The sequence below is a fragment of the Salmo trutta genome, chromosome 24 (assembly GCF_901001165.1).
Source record: "Salmo trutta chromosome 24, fSalTru1.1, whole genome shotgun sequence".
In the NCBI taxonomy this organism is placed as follows: domain Eukaryota; kingdom Metazoa; phylum Chordata; class Actinopteri; order Salmoniformes; family Salmonidae; genus Salmo; species Salmo trutta.
This window is the reverse complement of record NC_042980.1, coordinates 33,507,161-33,526,667: the sequence shown is the minus strand read 5'-3', so window position 1 is coordinate 33,526,667 and position 19,507 is coordinate 33,507,161. Positions and strand designations below refer to the sequence as shown.

Below are 19,507 nucleotides of genomic sequence, written 5' to 3'. Positions count from 1 at the left end.
GGAAACCTGTTTCAGTCTTCCAGAGATTTGAGACTGGGGCAGAGGTTCACCTTCCAGCAGGACAATGACCCTAAGCATACTGCTAAAGCAACACTCGATTGGCTTAAGGGGAAACATTTAAATGTCTTGGAATGGCCTAGTCAAAGCCCAGACCTCAATCCAATTGAGAATCTGTGGTATGACTTCAAGATTGCTGTACACCAGCGGAACCCATCCAACTTGAAGGAGCTGGAGCAGTTTTGCCTTCAAGATTGGGCAAGCATCCCAGTGGCTAGATGTGCCAAGCTCGTAGAGACATACCCCAATAAACTTGCAGCTGTAATTGCTGCAAAAGGTGGCTCCACAAAGTATTGACTTTGGGGGGGGGGGGTGATTAGTTATGCACGCCAAAGTTATCAGTTGTTTTGTCTTATTTGTTTGTTTCACACAAAAAAAATATTTTGCATCTTCAAAGTGGTAGGCATGTTGTGTAAATCAAATGATACAAACCCCCCCAAAATCCATTTTAATTCCAGGTTGTAAGGCAACAAAATAGGAAAAATGCCACGGGGGGTGAAAACTTTTGCAAGCCACTGTAGATCGATCATATCCCTCTGGAAACTCTTTTTTCTAAGTGTAGAGAAAATGGATTTTCTGTAGTAAGGAAAAACCTATAAATGAGGTTTCTGGTCTTGCTTCACTTAACAACTTTTTAGCTTTCTAGTATTGATTATCATATGCAGTCTTTCTACACTGTCAAAAGTAGAAACAGTGATGCATAAAGTGAAGGAAGAGTTCTTACCAAGCACAGTCAGAGGTATCTCTGTATTGTATGCTCCACTGGGGAAAACACTGAAGATACATGTGAAGTTGCCTTCATCCAACAGTCTGACAGCTGTGTTACGAACCGGCTCTGAGTTCGCAACAAAAGGGAGACAACGTAGAGACAAGGAGTATCAAAAATATATATTTATTAGATACCACAACTAGCACATCCAAAAACAACAAGGTGTCTGCATGGAGAGAGTCTCCCCAATGACTAGGGAAGAGGTCTCTTTATCCTGAAACACACCCAAATTGACACAAGCCTCTGCGTCCCAAATTGACACAAGCCTCTGCGTCCCAAATTGACACAAGCCTCTGCGTCCCAAATTGACACAAGCCTCTGCGTCCCAAATTGATGAGGGGTTACATGTTCACCTTCCACTTGCCCCAGCCAACCTCCTTCTCCCCAGACCTCAGCAACCTTTGCGCACAGGAAGCAACATTTAAGAGGAAAGAAGAACACAAGACCAGGAGGGAACAGACAGGAAAGTTAGAACATGACAAAACCAAACAATGGTCAGTCACATAACACTCAGGAACAGGGCACACGAGACCGCATCAGCTACAAACAACATCTCCCAACGGTTCATAGCCACTCCAACGGTTCATAGCCACTCCAACGGTTCATAGCCACTCCAACGGTTCATAGCCACTCCAACGGTTCATAGCCACTCCAACGGTTCATAGCCACTCCAACGGTTCATAGCCACTCCAACGGTTCATGCTGAGCACACCAGACCACAACAAGAGAATATACAATCACACCGGGCGCCACAGAAAAGAGATGAGAAATGGAGCTTCCCCAAAACCTACAATAACTCAACCCTAGTCTTCATGCAGATTTGCGGTGGGTAATTATGCACTGTAGCCCACTGGCAAGGAAGTAACCCCCCAGCACGCTGGTAGATTCCACCAAGCCACGGATGTGCCCCCGAGACAACTGCTCAGTCCACAGACACCACACAAAAATAACAAACATTAACAAAGCCCAACATATTCCAAAATGAAACACGTCACTAAGCCTATCAGGGGAAAAAGGCTATAGCTCCGGGTAGTAAGGTTTACTACCCTATCCAAATCTCCCACTGAGGTACACAGCTGATTGCGCTCACCTCCTCAGACCAATGTCCCAACAGCAAGTAGAACAAGCGTTTCCAGGCTGGGCAGGGGCCTGGAAACCAACCAATGTACTCTCTCCAACACAGCACACAAACCAAAGGCAACCAGTACTGAGCACCAAACTCAAACTAACAAATATGCAAACAAAGCACCTACAGAATTTAACATACCTCCATGTTTTCTCCTAAACACAAGTTCAAGATCCCGGACGAGCTCCCACTTGTTACGAACCGGCTCTGAGTTCGCAACAAAAGGGAGACAACGTGGAGACAAGGAGTATCAAAAATATATATTTATTAGATACCACAACTAGCACATCCAAAAACAACAAGGTGTCTGCATGGAGAGAGTCTCCCCAATGACTAGGGAAGAGGTCTCTTTATGCTGGGACACACCCGAGCCCAGGTGCTTCCCATTTAGCTGACGACCCTTCCAAACTCCGTGCACCGGCATCCTAATAAGGAAACAAGAACAAAGAGAGAGAATATGGCAGACAGAGTGGGAGGGTCGTCACAGCTGTTATTCGAATAGATCCAAGGTTTTCTGATGGGTTCCCTATAAACTGGACTCTACCACTCAATCCATTTGGTGCAATAAACTTAGTAACCCCATTGGGATAAATCAGCATAAAATTATGGTTTGGTGTTTCTTCCAAAGTACTTTTCTGCCATGTTATCTGTTCGAGATCCTCGGTTGTCTCTATCAGTCTGCAGGATAAGTCCACATCCTCCCCCTGTACCACAGTCCTGCGTCCTCCAATCACCTGTGTACCTAAAAAGAAAACACAAGCCAAAAATACAGTCCAAAAGATACCTGTAGAATAGATGCTTATGAACGCTAATAAACAGAGAGATTACCTAAACACATAGACAAGACCATTATTAGTATTTAGCTGTGCTTATGAACTATGATATCCTATTGATGCTGAAATGTGGCTATTGCAAAAACAAAATGTGCCAATTGCTCAATCTTTGACCCTAACCACATTTGGGTAGCCATAGTCAGAGGAGATGGCCAAAGCACATACTGATCTGGGTCCAGTCTAGGCCGAAACTACTTAGTGAATATGTTATTAGAGTTCAGTGTGCCAAATCGGAGGGCCTGTTGTCCGGACCTCTGGCAGTCTCTATGGGGGTACCACAGGGTTCAATTCTCGGGCCGACTCTTTTCTCTGTATATATCAACGATGTTGCTCTTGCTGCAGGTGATCCCCTGATCCACCTCTACGCAGACAACACCATTCTGTATACATCTGGCCCTTCTTTGGACGCTGTGTTAACTAACCTCCAAACAAACTTCAATGCCATACAACACTCCTTCCGTGGCCTCCAACTCCTCTTAAACGCTAGTAAAACCAAATGCATGCTTATCAACCGTTCGCTGCCCGCACTCGCCCGCCCGACTAGCATCACTACTCTGGACGGTTCTGACCTAGAATACGTGGACAACTACAAATACCTAGGTGTCTGGCTAGACTGTAAACTCTCCTTCCAGACTCATATCAAACATCACCAATCCAAAATCAAATCTAGAATCGGCTTTCTATTTCGCAACAAAGCCTCCTTCACTCACGCCGCCAAACTTACCCGAGTAAAACTGACTATCCTACCGATCCTCGACTTCGGCGATGTCATCTACAAAATAGCTTCCAATACTCTACTCAGCAAACTGGATGCAGTCTATCACAGTGCCATCTGTTTTGTTACCAAAGCCCCTTATACCCCCCACCACAGCGACCTGTATGCTCTTGTCGGCTGGCCCTCGCTACAAATTTGTCGCCAGACCCACTGGCTCCAGGTCATCTATAAGTCTACGCTAGGTAAAGCTCCTCCTTATCTCAGCTCATTGGTCACGATAACAACTCCCACCCGTAGCATGCGCTCCAGCAGGTATATCTCACAGGTCATCCCCAAAGCCAACACCTCGTTTGGACACCTTTCCTTCCAGTTCTCTGCTGCCAATGACTGGAACGAATATCAAAAATCGCTGAAGCTCGAGACTTACATTTTCCTCACTAACTGTAAACATCAGCTATCTGAGCAGCTAACCAATCGCTGCAGCTGTACATAGTCCATTTGTAAATAACCCACCCAATCTACCAACCTCATCCCCATATTGTTGTTTTTAACTTTTCTGCTCTTTTGCACACCAGTTTTACTACTTGCACATCATCATCTGCTCACCTATCACTCCAGTGTTAATCTGCTAAATTGTAATTACTTTGCTACTATGGCCTATTTATTGCCTTACCACCTCACACCATTTGCACACACTGTATATAGACTTTCTTTTTTTGTGTTATTGACTGTACGCTTTTTTATTCCATGTGTAACTCTGTGCTGTTTGTGTCGCTCTGATTTACTTTATCTTGGCCAGGTCGCAGTTGTAAATGAGAAGTTGTTCTCAACTAGCTTACCTGGTTAAATAAAGGTGAAATTAAAAAAATATAGTAGAATAATAAGCCAAAAGCCCTGACTCTATTCTAACACTTAATCAAGAGTAAAATATTTAATTCATTCCCAGATACTTGTGCCTGTTTAGCATGTCTCAAAACTACTGAGTTAAAAACATAGTAAACACACTGAGTTAAAAACATAGTAAACATACTGAGTTAAAAACATGGTTAACATACTGAGTTAAAAACATAGTAACATACTGAGCTGATGTGTGTGTCTTATTGTTCCCTAAAAGGACCATAACTACAATTTAATGGTGGGATTGTGTGTTTGGTGGATTTTTATTGCTTGCCTAGTGTCAATAAGAAAAAAAGAGACAAAAACATGACATCAATTGGAAACCTACTTTCGGTATCCCTCTGGATGATGAGTAGAATCACACAGCACAGCTTCAGTAACATGCTTTGCTCTTCTCATTTCTAGGGTCATAGGGGAAATGTAATTATAGAATTATATTGCATTTTGAGATTGGCGTTTAATGAGGACCTATTCATTGTTTACGTAAGACCGTTATATAGGCTAAGCTATATCAAATGTAAAATGATGTTGAATGAGATGCAATTTATTCGATCAATGGTCTGCAATCATAACTCTATGTTGAAGACTATAAACATTTTGCAATGTAGCCCAAACCTTTTCACAAAATAACAAACGGGTCTACATTGGTCAGTAATAATGGAACAGAACTGATGCATCTGTAAACGTAATAGGCCACTAACCTTTGATGATTGTAAGTTCCTCTGCTGAAGTAGCCGAGACATTTGTTTCTTGCCGTAATGCTGACAGAAAAATGTCCTCCAGTAGGAAAGCCACATCAGCTATAGGAGTCATGTGGTGGATCATGGATGAGAGAGTCTAGTCTCCACCCCACTAGCAGACTCCTGGCTTTTTATAGGCTGTGTGTTACCTCTTTGAAAGCCTGTACCACCATCTACTGGTTATGGAACATACCCGTAGGTCCTCCTTGAACCTCAGGTTGTTGTTCTTTAAATATTTATTTTTCTTTGCATTTTTCCATGTCTCTCATCCAACCTAGTCTCTCATTAACTATGTACAATATGTATAAATAAGCACAATGCTTTTAGCACAAACTCATGACACATCGAGCTCACCACCATTGGTATGTTCGTAAATTCAGTCTGGATTGCCAGAGTCCACTCAGAGTGCAATCTGGGTGTTCGTAAATTCAGCACGTTGTCAATATGTCCATTCTTAAATTCAGAGAGTTTCGCTCTCGAAGCATTCAGAGCGCACACTGGATATGGAACAAAGGGGCAAAGGTACAGGACGGCAGGCAGGCTCAGTCAGGGCAGGCAGAAATGGTCAACACCGGGAAAACAGGAACAATCGAGAGACAGGAACAGAGGGAAAACCGCTGGAAGGTTTGACAAAACAAAACGAACTGGCAACAGCCAAACAGAGAACACAGGTATAAATAAATACACAGGGGATAATGGGGAAGATGGGTGACACCTGGAAGGGGGTGGAGACAATCACAAAGACAGATGAAACAGATCAGGGTGTGACTATTGAACTATGTTAATACTATCGAGGTAAATTACATACTAGCAAGATTGTTGCTTGAATGTAGGGCCAGGCATACGTAGATTAGACAATGGAGGTACTCCAAAAACATCCTGCTCAAAATCCTGATAGTCCAAAAATCAACAACTATGTTGTCTGTATTTTGCTTTATTATTGACTAAAGGAAGAAAGCTACCTAAATGTGACTTTTCGGCTAGTACTGAGAACTTGTTCTCAACTTGCCTACCTGGTTAAATAAAGGTGAAATAAATAAATAAAATAAAATCTGAAGCAGGACATCGAGTTATGTTTTTAACCCATAGCCTTGTAATAGCAAAACAACAGCTGAAGGTAGGCAACTTCTTCAGCCTGACTGGCTGTCATTTCAATGCTAGCGTTAGCTGCACTAGCTCACGATTAGCATGAAGACACTGAAAAGCTCACATAAAGCAAATTTGGCCAGTGACAACCTTGTGAAACCTTTGCTAACATCAACAACATTTCAGCTTTCGAACAGATTAAACTTTAATGTGCACGTTCACTTTGTTTTTGGAATATTTACATTCCATCTAAGCGTATTAGGGTAAAATAACAACTTTAGGCATATACACAGTACTATATACTACTGCTTCAAAGGAATACGGTTCCCATTCCTTCCGCTTTATTTTCACACAATTGTGTCATTCAGAAGGGAACCATGAAGAGGAGCTTGGAGTGGTCAAAGGGGAGGCTGATAAAGCAGCAGAGAAGACCTGATTCACCAAGAATCACAGTTAATTCTGGTGATTCTCACCTGGTTGGCATGCACAACACGGCAAGGTAACTGGGTCTTAGATAGTTAAATAACAGTGTTTTGGGACAAATTAGCAAAACACTAAACTGATTATCACTACCCTTAAAAAGATTGACTGCCAACAAAAGGAAACCAAATCCATGTGGAAAAGTATTCATGAACAACTACAACCCTACTTTATTTGTTTTACTTAGTGCAAATTAACAGTAACATAACATCCATCAACAGTATAAAGTCACTTACCTTCTCCAACTTCTCTCTGAAGTCATATTCCGCAATTTCTTTCAGTTCTGGCACAGGAGGCTGTAGGCCACACACTTGCCTGTATTGCCTCTGAAAAAAATTGTACAACACTGTGTTTAGGCTATTAATGTATTGTGACACCGCCCGCCCCCCCTCATTCCAAAAATACTTTGAAATTATAGTAACTGTCATAAATTGTGGCCAAGTAACATTTTATAATATTGGACTTTAAAGACATAAATAGAAATGTTGACCAAAAACGAATATAATGGGCAGCAGGAGAACAAAGATTGGAAAGAAATCTACGGCCTATCACATTACCTGGTTTGATTGCTCAACAGTAAGCCCAGCCACATCCACTACAATGCTGCTTACATTGTTGTGCATGCTAGCCAGAGGTACGAATCTCCTGAATGAACTGAGATACTTGATCAGTTAGGTCATCTGCTGAAGAAACATTTATCAGCCTCCCCCTAGCCCACTCAAGGCTCCTCTGCATGGTTTCCATTCTGCAAGACGACAGTTTTATGAAAATAGAGACCATGGAACTGCGATTCCTGTTCAAACAGTGCCATAGTACTAACGTTAACATTCCTGGTTTATGTCTGAAGTTGTTCATTTCTACATCATAGGCTTAGATGGAATATTAATATTTCAAATGGTATTCAAAAGTAATATGTGCTGTTAGAAAGCTGATATGTTGTAGATATTAGCATCGTTTTTACAGGGTTGTCCTAGGTCAAATGAGTAATATGTGAGCTTTGTAAATGTTTTCATGCTAATCGTGAGCTAGCACAGCTAAGGCTATGTAGTATTGAAATTATAGCTAGCCAGCCAGCCTGCCTGAAGTTTTAGACCTTCAGCTGTTGTAACGGATTGGCAGTCGTGGTGAAGGAATGAGGCACAGGAAGCAGCGAGCACAGGGTAGTGGCGTATTTAATGTACACTCACTACTGAAACAAAATATTCCCAAACACAGGGGAGAAAGTACACACGGCGTAAAATAGCGCCGACACGAACATGAACCGTCAACCTAGAAATAATCCCGCACAACACGGAAGCGGACCAGCTAACATAAATAGCCCCGCTAATTAACCACACTAAACACAGGTGCACAAAACCAAAAAAAGGGAAAACCAAAAAAGGGAATCAGTGGTAGCTAATAGGCCGGTGACGACGACCGCCGAGCGCCACCCGAGCAGGAGGGGGCGCCACCGTCGGTGGCAATCGTGACAGCTGTTGTTTTGCCTACAAATACAAAAAGATGTTTGACGTCAGTAGTCCTCGATATTAAGTCACCTTTATGTAGCTAGTCTTAAAGCATAGCCATGTCATGTTTCAGTGGCTGTAAAAGTGAACAATTTACATGTTTTTTCAAGTAGGCCTGTAAAAACTTCACAAGACGGCGCCGTTCACTGCAGCTATGGCTGGGGTTTGAGGCTAAGGAACGTTAGCAAGCTAACTGGTGTCATGACGTTGGCCTGTGAGTAAGGTTTATGACCCCCCCCCCATAAATACCTTTCTCCCTTCCCTCTCTCCCTTGACTCTACTGAAGGACTCTTGAATAGCCTTTGTTAAACATAGAGAGTCTGGGAACATGAAGCGGTGGGGGGAAAGGAACCATATTTCGGTAATCCAACCAGTGGAGAATATGCGTTGGTACTTAATGAATATGATGTCAGTTCGGTTGTCACCTGAGACATTCTTATTAATAATAGGATGACAAACTGTATCGTGGAAAGTCTACACATTCTAGTTATCAGATTCACATGGAATTTTTGTGCAATTTAAATGTTTAAATTTGAAACTATTTGTGAAAAGATGAAATGCAATCTTAGCTTCCAAATGAGAGAATTGGGTTTTCATAAGGTTAGAGCTCTGCTCACAGTGGCCCGCCCCTGTGAAGAGACATTGGTTATAAACTATGAAACACACCCTTCTCTCCCTCCACTATATAAGCCCTTGACAAAAATGTAACCTCTTGTTGACTGCTATTGATGTAAAATATTACTAGGTCTATAAGAGTTTATACGGAAGATAACAGCTCTATAAACACTCTTTCGTGGTGCCCCGACTTTCTAGTTAATTACATTTACATGATTAGCTTAATCAGGTAATATTAATTACAGAGAAAGGATTTTATAGAATAGCATGTCATATCAATTAATCCGGCATAGCCAAAGACACGACACTGGTAACTCATTTAGCAATCCAGCTGTTTAAATACCAGAATTAATCAAAAAATTTATACTACATATACTAGCTACACATTTAAAATACTCCCTTGGCCTAATCAGACTTACAATAATAGTTACTTACACTGCTGTCTCAGTGTCTGAGCCTCCAACATAGCTGCATAGCCATAAACAGATCCGTCCTCTGTGTTAGCTAGCAGATCAACTTTATGATTAAGTAATAATAGCATTTAAAAATAATCAATCTTGTTACCAATTGATATGCTAATCCTTTGCACATGAACGCTCACTCATTCGGAAACAATTGCAATCAATATATATATTTACGCTCAGTGTGTCGTCGTGATCTTTGTTGGAAAGGTTCGTCCTGTTGGAGAGTTCCCTCTCTCTCTCTCTCTCGGTTAGAATGGATTTTTCAAAGCGACATTCATTAATGTCGTTATAGATGGATGTTTCGACGATCTTCGCGTTCAATGACACCGAATTTCTAGCTGCAGACTAGTAATTAATATCAAAGACTTGTTATTATTCTGTCGGTATCAATAGTCTAAAAGTTTAACCACGTGGTATGGTTAAAGTTCAGTAGAGGAATGCATGGTCAAACCCTGGCTCTCTCTTCTGAGGTAAGCTGGTCTCAAGAAAGTAATTCTGGGTGGGGGTTTTACCTAGTTAAATAAAAACAATTTAAAAAAAATATGTCAGGGACAACATGAAGTGCATGATCAATCATTATCAGGCTGGTAACCATCTCTGGCTTCTCAGTGATGGTTATAAATAAGGAAGTGTACGTTTTTCAAAAACTGAAGTTTAGAAATGGGTGTCAAAGTAAATTAAGGTTTGGTACAGTTTCTGAGGCAACAGTTAGTGTTAGGGAAAGACATAAAGGTTAACATTGTGTTAGTGTATGCCTACTGCTGACCGCCATTTATTTTCGGCCAAAATATAGGCTGCCTAAAAATAAATCTAGAGTTGTGGGCTGAGTGGCCTTCTGATGAACATGTGATCTTGTTGTTCCAACCATAGAAATAACAATAAAAAAATGATCGATGAGAAAGAAAACCCTAAACTAATGATGAGTGAGTACATACCAGCTGTAGAATACATATCCTCATTCATTCAGGACAAAGAGACTTTCTCTCTGCTCTCTGTTACTCAAGAGTACAGATGTTCAACAATCAACCTGCCTCTCACATGCTGGCTCTATAGAGAAGTGAGGTGTTTAGTCCCAGAGTCCTTAGCTAAGTGATGAGCTTCGTGGGCACTATGGTGTTGAACGCCGAGCTGTAGTCGATGAACAGCATTCTCACATAGGTGTTCCTTTTGTCCAGGTGAGAAAGGGTGCGGTTGAGATTGGGTCATCTGTGGATCTGTTAGGGCGGTATGCGAATTGTAGTGGGTCTATGGTGTCCGGGAGGATGCTGTTGGTGTGAGCCATGACCAGCCTTTCAAAGCACTTCATGGCTACCGATGTGAGTGCCACAGGGCGGTAATCATTTAGGCAGGTTACTTTCGCTTCCTTGGGCACAGGGACTATGATGGTCTGCTTGAAACATGTAGGTATTACAGACTCAGTCAGGGAGAGGTTGAAAATGTTAGTGAAGACACTTGACAGTTGGTCAACGCATGCTTTGAGTACACGTCCTGGTAATCCGTCTGGCCCAGCGGCTTTGTGATTGTTGACCTGTTTAAAGGTTTTGTTCATATTGTCTACTGAGAACGTTTTCACACAGTCATCCAGAACAACTGGTACTCTTGTGCATGCTTCAGTGTTGATTGCCTCGAAGCAAGCATTAAAGGCATTTCGCTCGTCTGGTAGGCTTGCGTCACTGGGCAGCTCGCGTCTGAGTTTCCCTTTGTAGTCCATAATAGTTTTCAAACCCTGACACATCCGACGAGCGTCAGAGCCAGTGTAGTAGGATTCAATCTTAATCCTGTATTGACGCTTTGCTTGTTTGATGGTTCGTCTGAGGGCATAGCGGGATTTCTTATATTTTTCCGGATTAGTCTCCAGCTCCTTGAAAGCGGCAGCTCTAGCCTTTAGCTCGATGAGGATGGTGCCTGTAATCCAAGGCTTTTGTTTGGGATATGTATGTACAGTCACTGTGGGGATGACGTCATCGATGCGCTTATTCATAAAGCCAGTGACTGAGGTGGTGTATTCCTCAATGCCATTGGATGAATCCCGGAACATATTCTAGTCTGTGCTAGCAAAACAGTCCTGTAGTGTAGCATCCGCATCATCTGACCACTTCCATATTGAGCGAGTCACTGGTACTTCCTGCTTTAGTTTTTGCTTGTAAGCAGGAATCAGGAGGATAGAATTGTGATCAGATTTGCCAAATGGATGGCGGGGGAGAGCTTTGTATGCATCTCTGTGTGTGGAGTGAAGGTGGTCTCTGATTTGCTTTCCCAGTTTGCACATGTGACATGCTGGTAAAAATTTGGTAAAACTGATTTAAGTTTGCCTGCATTAAAGCCCCCAGCCACTAGGAGCGCCGCTTCTGGGTTAGCATTTTCTTCTTTGCTTATGGCCTTATAGAGTTGGTTGAGAGCGGTCCTAGTGCCAGGTTCGCTTTGTGGTGGTAAATAGATGGCATAAAATGTAACAGTTTTTAATGTTCCGTTAGTAGGACAATCTTAATAGTAGGTCATCAATTTTATTTTCAAAAAATTGCATGTTAGCAAGGAGAATGGAAGGCATTATGAGTTTACTCGCTCGCCTCCGGCTTCTCAGAAGGATCCCCGACATGCGTCCCCTTTTCCGGTGTCTTTTCTTCACGCAAAAGGTGTAGATCTGGGCCAGTTCCAGTGAAAGCAGGATATCCTTCTCGTCGGACTCGTTAAAGGAAAAGGTTTCTTATAGTCTGTGGTGAGTAATCACTTTTCTGATGTCCAGAAGTTATTTTCAGTCAGAAGAAATGGTAGCAGCATCATTATGTACACAATAAGTTTTAAAAAATAAGTTACGCAAAAATAATAGCAAAATTGCACAATTGGTTGGGAGAATGTAAAACGTCAGCCATGTTCTTCGGCGCCATCTTTTATCACTAATCCATGGCTCTCTGCCCTTATCAATGCCTGCCACGTGATCACTTTCCCTACACTCAGCTTAATTGCCCCCACCATATACTTTCCTCCTATAGATAACCATTACATTCTGGTGTAGACCCCTAAACCTAAGCACTCCCTCAGTGACATGAATAAGTATATTTCATATTCTCAGAACCCAACAAAAGCTAAGGCTTGTTTACAGAGAAACAACAAGCCCATGGGATTTTATCTATGGCTCAAATGCAATATATCTCAGTAAGTCACACGTTGTTTCTAGATAGCAGTGGCATCCTGCTTTATTTTTCAATTCAGAAGACTATTCAAATAATGTATCCACCTATCACGAGATGCTAGGAGTGGTGGTAGGAGTCAGGCGCAGAGAGCAGAGGTAAGGTAATAATACATTTATTCCTCCCGGTACAAAACGGTCAACGCCAACACAACGGGCACGTGAACAAAAACGACCAACCCAGTAATAACGGGCACACAGTTCGGAGAGAGAATAAACGGTGAATAGCCAGCACATCCAAAAACACAATGACAGACAATAATCCCGCACAAACCTGGGTGGGCTAAGCAGGCTTAAATAAACACAAATCAAGACACACAATAGGGAACAGGTGCAACCAATAAGACATTACAAACAGAAAAGGAAAAAGGGATCAGCGGTGGCTAGTAGGCCGGCGACAACGACCGCCGAGCGCCGCCCGAGCAGGCAGGGGAGCCATCTTCGGTGGGTTTCGTGACACCACCCAGTTAATATATGTCCAGGCCCTGAAATAGACATAAGCAACAAGAAGGCCTGGTAGTTGGGTGTAAGGAACTAGATCTACATAATAACAGCACCAACAAAAAAATGAAAATCTTGTCCATTATGAATAACAACATGAGTGAAGAACAACTACTGTAATGTGTACACATATAGAGAAACATGCTCACTGCAGAATGACAACTTAAGGCCACTGGTCACACCGTGATGGGAGAAAGACGAAGTGGTATAGAGAGGCCTGGGAAAGACTTGGTGAATGTGTCAAACTGTTAAATAAACTTTGTTTTTCAATACATGTGCAAATTGAAAATCAGGTCATTTCCTGCGCTTGGAAAATAGATAACTATTGACATTTTTATTGAATGGTTATCATTATTTACAGCAGTGCAACTGCTCTTGCCTTCTCTCTCCTTTGTGTACAAAGAAAGTAGTGAGCAGAGGGACACAGCTGAACGCTTCACATAAATAAAGCCATGTTAGTGAGGTTGAGGCACTCCCATGCTCTACTGATCTCTGCCGTTACCATAGGGATCACGTCACGGGTCTTTCCATCACAGCCACTAGTCCACATTAGATTGAAATGTATGTTCTTAGAGTAACAGCATATTAATCAAGTTAGGAACCTGGCTGGAGGCTTAGCTACTAGCATTCAGTTCTGAATCTGGTGTAGAAGGCAGAGGCTTGTAAACAGTGACTTCTTTGTTGTTATCTGACCTCTTGTTCATGATAGTTCTTTTTAAAGTATTTTTTTAAATATATTTTGTTACGCCTTTGTCACTGGAACTTCTGTCTGTCACCATTTATTTTCTGCCAGAATTTAGGCTGCCTAAAAATAAATCTAGCGTTGTGGGTTGAGTGGCCTTCTGATGCTCATGTGATCTTGTTGTTCCAATCACACCAGAAATAATCTAAAAAAATAGACCGGTGAGAAAGATGACCCTAAATTAATTATGAGTGATGCATTTTGCCCACATTGAGAACATACCAGCTGTAGAATACATATCCTCATTAATTCAGGACAAAGATACTTCTATTAACCCTATCCTACTATCCATGTATCAGTGAGTTTCACCTGACTGCCTCTCCCATTCAGGGTCTATAGAGAGGCTTACTACCAATAGTTTTGTAACCTTAAATGAGCTGTTTATAGGTACCTGCACTCTTTTTAGTTTGAAGTGGGAAGTTTGGTTTTATTTAGCTCACTCATCTCCAATTTCCATATTCAGTCAACACATGTTGATTTCATGACTGAACGTGAGACATAAAGTGTTTTATGATGATGGGTATTTTGTGATATAGCTATTTATGCTCTTGCTATGTCTGCACTGTGGAATTACAGTACCAGTCAAAAGTTTGGACACGCCTACTCTCCATGGTTTTTCTTTATTTTTACTATTTTCTACATTGTAGAATAATAGTGAAGACATCTAAAATATGAAATGACATATGGAATCATGTAGTAACCAAAAAAGTGTTAAACAAATCAAAATATATTTAGGACTCTTCAAAGTAGCCACCCTTTGACTTGATGACAGCTTTGCACACTCTTGGCATTCTCTCAACCAGCTTCACCTGGAATGCTATTTTACAATGTAGAAAATAGTAAAAAGAAAAAGAAAATAAAAACGCTGGTAGGCTTGACGAGACTAGACGAACTGGCAACAGACAAACAGAACACAGGTATAAATGCACAGGGGATAATGAGGAAGATGGGCGACACCTGGGGGAGGTGGAGACAAGCACAAAGACAGGCGAAACAGATCAGGGTGTGACACCTCCCGGTTAAACAAAAGTTGTGTGGGGAAGAGAATGTACAGCATTTCTATTTCAGGCATTGACCACCGGATAACAACAGCGCTGAGGTGATGGAAATATATGAAAATCATTTGTACCGGAGCATGAGAGACAGATACAACTTAACTAATCTTCCATTTCCATATTTTGTCAACACATGTTAACCTGTTATGGCTAGGTGTCAGTATTTTCACGGCCGGGTGAAAATAACGTACCTGATTTAATCTGGTTACTACTCTTGCCCAGAAACTAGAATATGCATATAATTAGTATATTTGGATAGAAATCACTCTAAAGTTTCTAAAACTGTTTGAAAGGTGTCTGTGAGTATAACAGAACACATATGGCAGGCCAAAACCTGAGATGATTCCATACAGGAAGTGGCCTGTCTGATAATTTCTGGTCCTTCGGTTGCCTCTCTATCGAAAATACAGTATCTCTGCTGTAACGTGACAATTTCTAAGGCTTCCATAGGCTCTCTGAAGGTGCCAGAAAGTGGAATGGGATCTCTGCTGTCTCTGGGCAAGGTTTAGGAGCTCTGTTTGTGAGTGGTCAGCCTAGTGGCTCAGAGCCTGGAGATGCGTGGGCACGAGAGTACTCCATGTTTTTCTTCACCTGTCTCTCTTCACCTCTCTTTCTTCACCACCTCTCCACCCGTCCGGTTGGAATATTATCGCTATTTTACGAGGAAAATAGCATACAAATTCATTTCAAACAGCGTTTGACATGCTTCTAAGTACGGTAAAGGAACATTTCAAAAAAATTTGTCACGAAATGCGCCCGCGCATCACCCTTCGGATAGTTACCTGAACGCACGAACAAAACGGAGCTATTTGAATATAACTATGGATTATTTGGGACCAAAACAACATTTGTTGTTGAAGTGGAAGTCCTGGGAGTGCATTCTGACGAAGAACAGCAAAGGTAATCCAATTTTTGTAATAGTAATTCTGAGTTTACTGAGCCTCGATTTGGCGAGTGTCTGAATAGCTAGCCGTGATGGCCGAGCTATGTACTCAGAATATTGCAAAATGTGCTTTTGCCGAAAGCTATTTTAAAATCTGACACCGTGATTGCATAAAAGAGATCTGTATCTATAATTCTTAAAATAATTGTTATGTATTTTGTGGACGTTAATCGTGAGTAATTAAGTAAATTCACCGGACGTTTGCGGTGGGTATGCTAGTTCTGAACATCACATGCTAATGTAAAAAGCTGTTTTTTGATATAAATATGAACTTGATTGAACAAAACATGCATGTATTGTATAACATAATGTCCTAGGAGTGTCGTCTGATGAAGATCATCAAAGGTTAGTGCTGCATTTAGCTGTGGTTTTGTTTTTTTGTGACATATATGCTTGCTTTGAAAATGGCTGTGTGATTATTTCTGGCTATGTACTCTCCTAACATAATCTAATGTTTTGCTTTCGCTGTAAAGCTTTTTTGAAATCGGACAATGTGTTTAGATTAACGAGAGTCTTGTCTTTAAAATGGTAAAAAATAGTTGATTGTTTGAGAAAATTTAATTGTGGTATTTTAGTTGGTTTTGTATTTCGTTTTGTTGCGATGCCATTGGCTGTTGGCTAGCGGAACGTCTGTCCTTAAGAAGTTAATTTCATGACTGAACCTCTGACATAAATGGCACAATAGTGTTCTATGATATGATTTTTTGATATAGCTATTTATGTTTTTGCACTGTACTGTTGAATTATGTTTTTTTTTCTTTTATAGCTGGCCTTCTTGGCCAGGTCTCCCTTTTCTGACCTCAATGGGACTTCCTGGTTAAATAAAAGTTTTAAAAAAAATCTAATTATTTACATACTGCACACATCATGTTTAATAGGTCAATAAAACAGACTCAAACTTCTGCATGATATTTAAATTGGCTTGAAAAATCTATGGTAAGACTTGCAAATGGCTGTCTAGCAATGATCAACAACCAACTTGACAGTGCTTAAAGAATTGTAATAATGTCCAAATATTGTACAATCCAGGTGTGAATAGCTCTTAGAGACTTACCCAGAAAGACTTACTACTGTAATCACTGCCAAAGGTGATTCTAGCATGTATTGACTTATGGTTGTGAACACTTATGTAAATTAGATATTTCTGTATTTCATTTTCAATAAATATGCAAACATTTCAAAAAATATGTTTTCACTTTGTCATTATGGGTTATTATGTGTAGATGAGTGAGGAAAAAATATTTTTTATCCATTTGAAATTCAGGCTGTAACAACAAAATATGTAATAAGTCAAGGGGTATGAATACTTTCTGAAAGCACTGTACATACATACTGTACATTCATACATACATACATACATACATACATACATACATACATACATACATACATACATACATACATACATACATACATACATACATACATACATACATACATACATACAGGAGAGTTGTTGTTCCCGCTGAAGCAACAAAGCCCCTCAACCACGGCAAGGCGGAGTCCAAGACAGGGGAACAAAAATCTGAAACGAGGACCAGCACTGGGTGAAGCGGTGATGGAATCGAGATTTCCAATGTCCTAGAAGATATTGTTCATTAGATGGTTGGAGAATGTGCTTATTCTGTTTTATTTTTGTATAATTTGTAAAAACTTTTGACCCCTTTTTCTCCACAATTTCATGGTATCCAATTGGTAGTTACAGTCTTGTCTCATCGCTGCAACTCCCGTACGGACTCGGGAGAGGCAAAGGCCAAGAGCCATGCGTCCTCTGGAACAAAAGCCACACTGTCATGCGTCCGACAAAACCAAGCCACACTATTTCTTGACACAATGCCTGCTTTACCTGGAAGCCAGCCACACCAATGTGTCGGAGGAAACACTGTACACCTGGCGACCGTGTCAGCGTGCATGCGCCCAGCCCGCCACAGGAGTCATTCGAGCACGATGGGACAAGAACATCCCTGCCAGCCAAACCCTCCCCTAACCCAGCCAATTGTGCGCTGCCCCATGGGTCTCCCGGTCGCGACAGAGCCTGTACTCGAACCAGGATCTCTAGTGCCTATTCTTTGCAGATGGTTAGAACATTGGAGAATGAGATTTTTCTGGCATTCCCTTAAACCTGTCTGGCAATTTCTTTGAGCTAACACAATAAATATACTTAATGAACAGACAATCTATCAAACATATAAAACATTTGGAATAATGCAAATTAAAAATAAAATGTTTCCAAAAAACAAATAAGGTATATTGTTCCATACATCATGATACTTCTTCCTCCTCCTCAGGCTCCTTCCTGGTTTGGACAGTTGCAGCCAATGAGTCATCTTCACCATCCTCAACCTTGTCATGTCTCCTCGTCTTGGAAGATACTGATATAGTCTGGAATCAAACCGACATTATTACAGTATCATTACATAGAAACCATTGGCAAATGAGAAACCTAATTCGTAAGTTTAGTCACAAAACAATGGAGGTCAGTGAAATACATATGTAGCAACTTCATTTGATCACCCAGTTGAGGGAAATGGAGAACTTCCCTGCAATGTAGGACATTTAACACTTGTAGTATATTTGAGGTTTTAAAAGGCTTCTAAAGTTTGCAGTTTCCACTTTGAAATTTCAGATTAGATTTTCCTCATGAAAAATGTATCAACCCTTACAAAAATGTCTATGAATTATAATTTTCATAATAATTCACATTTCCTGTTGCTGCACGATTATTTTCCTGCTGTAGCAAACTGACTCAAATTAAGATCCTACATCTGTAACTACTCACTAACCACAGCATACCTGTTCTGGTGCCTTGGCCATGACTGAACTCCTAGAAAATATTGTCCAGGAAAATAAAATATATTAACTTGAACAAAATCAATATATGATCATCTAATGCAAATGCATTATTTTCACAATGCAAAATTCAGTTCATGATATTACAGTAGTTGATATTACCAAGGAAAGTGTCTGTATTTGCAACGGTACCATACAAGTGCAGCAGAAACAATCAGACATAGAATGACCAGTAGAACCCAACAGACAGCAGAGGTCTCTGTGAAGAGATAGGGAATACAGTTATTATAAGAAACAGTCTATATTTATAATTACACGTAATCTTGTTGCCCTAGCAACCATCATGGCTCTAATGCAAACACTTTCCTGCAGAAAGCAAAGAGATAATACCAGGTTATAAGACATATACATATGCAGTAAGAGATGAGTGTGTATCGTGACCATCTTAGTTGGTGGTTATACAGTAACTTCCTGTAGAAAGGGGAATAATGCCACTAGTCTGATACTAACACATGCAGTGAAAGATAAGTGAGCATCTGGCTCAACTTTGTTATCCATGCTACATCACATTTCTCAACCTCATATATGTGTATGACAGGAATACCTGTATCTTTGCCAGACAAATTTCCCTATGGGACAAGAAAGTATTCAATAAATCAAGCAATCAAATCAACAAACCAATCAATCGATAGCATAACAATTTTAAGCAACTTATAAAATAGTATAAGAAACCAGTTAAGCAACCAGCAGTGGTGTAAACTATGTATGTAAAAATACTTTATAGTAATACTTAAGTAGTTTTTGGGGGTATCTGTACTTTACTTTACTATTTATATTTTTGACAACATTTACTTTTACTTCACTACATTCCTAAAGAAATTAATGTACTTTTTCCTCCATACATTTTCCCTGACACCCAGAAGGACTTGTTACATTTTGAATGCTTAGCAGGACAGGAAAAAAACAAGACAATTGTGCCATCTGGTCTGCTTAATATATTGA

The 19,507-nt window shown here is 40.8% G+C and overlaps 2 protein-coding genes across 6 annotated transcripts in view; both read right to left on the bottom strand.

The window, feature by feature from the left end:
• Nucleotides 1-603: 603 nt before the first annotated feature.
• Nucleotides 604-5,694, bottom strand: LOC115161174 (nectin-2-like). The gene is made up of 4 exons (XM_029711957.1): nucleotides 5,099-5,694; nucleotides 4,726-4,798; nucleotides 2,438-2,694; nucleotides 604-890 (listed from the first exon to the last, which is right to left on the bottom strand). Exons 2-4 carry the CDS (start codon nucleotides 4,778-4,780, stop codon nucleotides 681-683), a joined length of 522 nt encoding a protein of 173 aa, XP_029567817.1. The 5' UTR covers nucleotides 4,781-4,798; nucleotides 5,099-5,694; the 3' UTR covers nucleotides 604-680.
• An 873-nt stretch (nucleotides 5,695-6,567) lies between these two features.
• LOC115161156 (nectin-3) overlaps nucleotides 6,568-19,507 on the bottom strand; it is a 28,368-nt gene continuing 15,428 nt past the window's right edge. For 2 of the 5 annotated variants that reach the window (XR_003869189.1, XR_003869187.1), the window contains 5 exons: nucleotides 18,668-18,764; nucleotides 18,509-18,539; nucleotides 17,977-18,097; nucleotides 17,162-17,296; nucleotides 12,575-12,959 (listed from right to left, as the gene is read on the bottom strand). Coding sequence is in view for 2 of the 5 variants with exons in the window: in XM_029711927.1 (XP_029567787.1) it covers nucleotides 17,978-18,097; nucleotides 18,509-18,539; nucleotides 18,668-18,764 (248 nt within the window). In the remaining 3 variants the exon portion in view is untranslated. Of the gene's footprint in view, nucleotides 7,030-12,574; nucleotides 12,960-17,161; nucleotides 17,297-17,976; nucleotides 18,098-18,508; nucleotides 18,540-18,667; nucleotides 18,765-19,507 lie in introns of those variants that run through there. The other 3 variants (XR_003869188.1, XM_029711927.1, XM_029711926.1) reach the window with 3 other exon arrangements.

Coding starts and splice junctions, on each gene's coding strand:
- LOC115161174 (XM_029711957.1), bottom strand. CDS start 4,780: ATGTTACTGAAGCTGTGCTGTGTGATTCTACTCATCATCCAGAGGGAT. Junction 2,695..4,725: donor CATCCAGAGGGATACCGAAA/GTAGGTTTCCAA, acceptor TTTTCTTTTTAG/GTACACAGGTGATTGGAGGA. Junction 891..2,437: donor GATCTATTCGAATAACAGCT/GTGACGACCCTC, acceptor GCGAACTCAGAG/CCGGTTCGTAACACAGCTGT.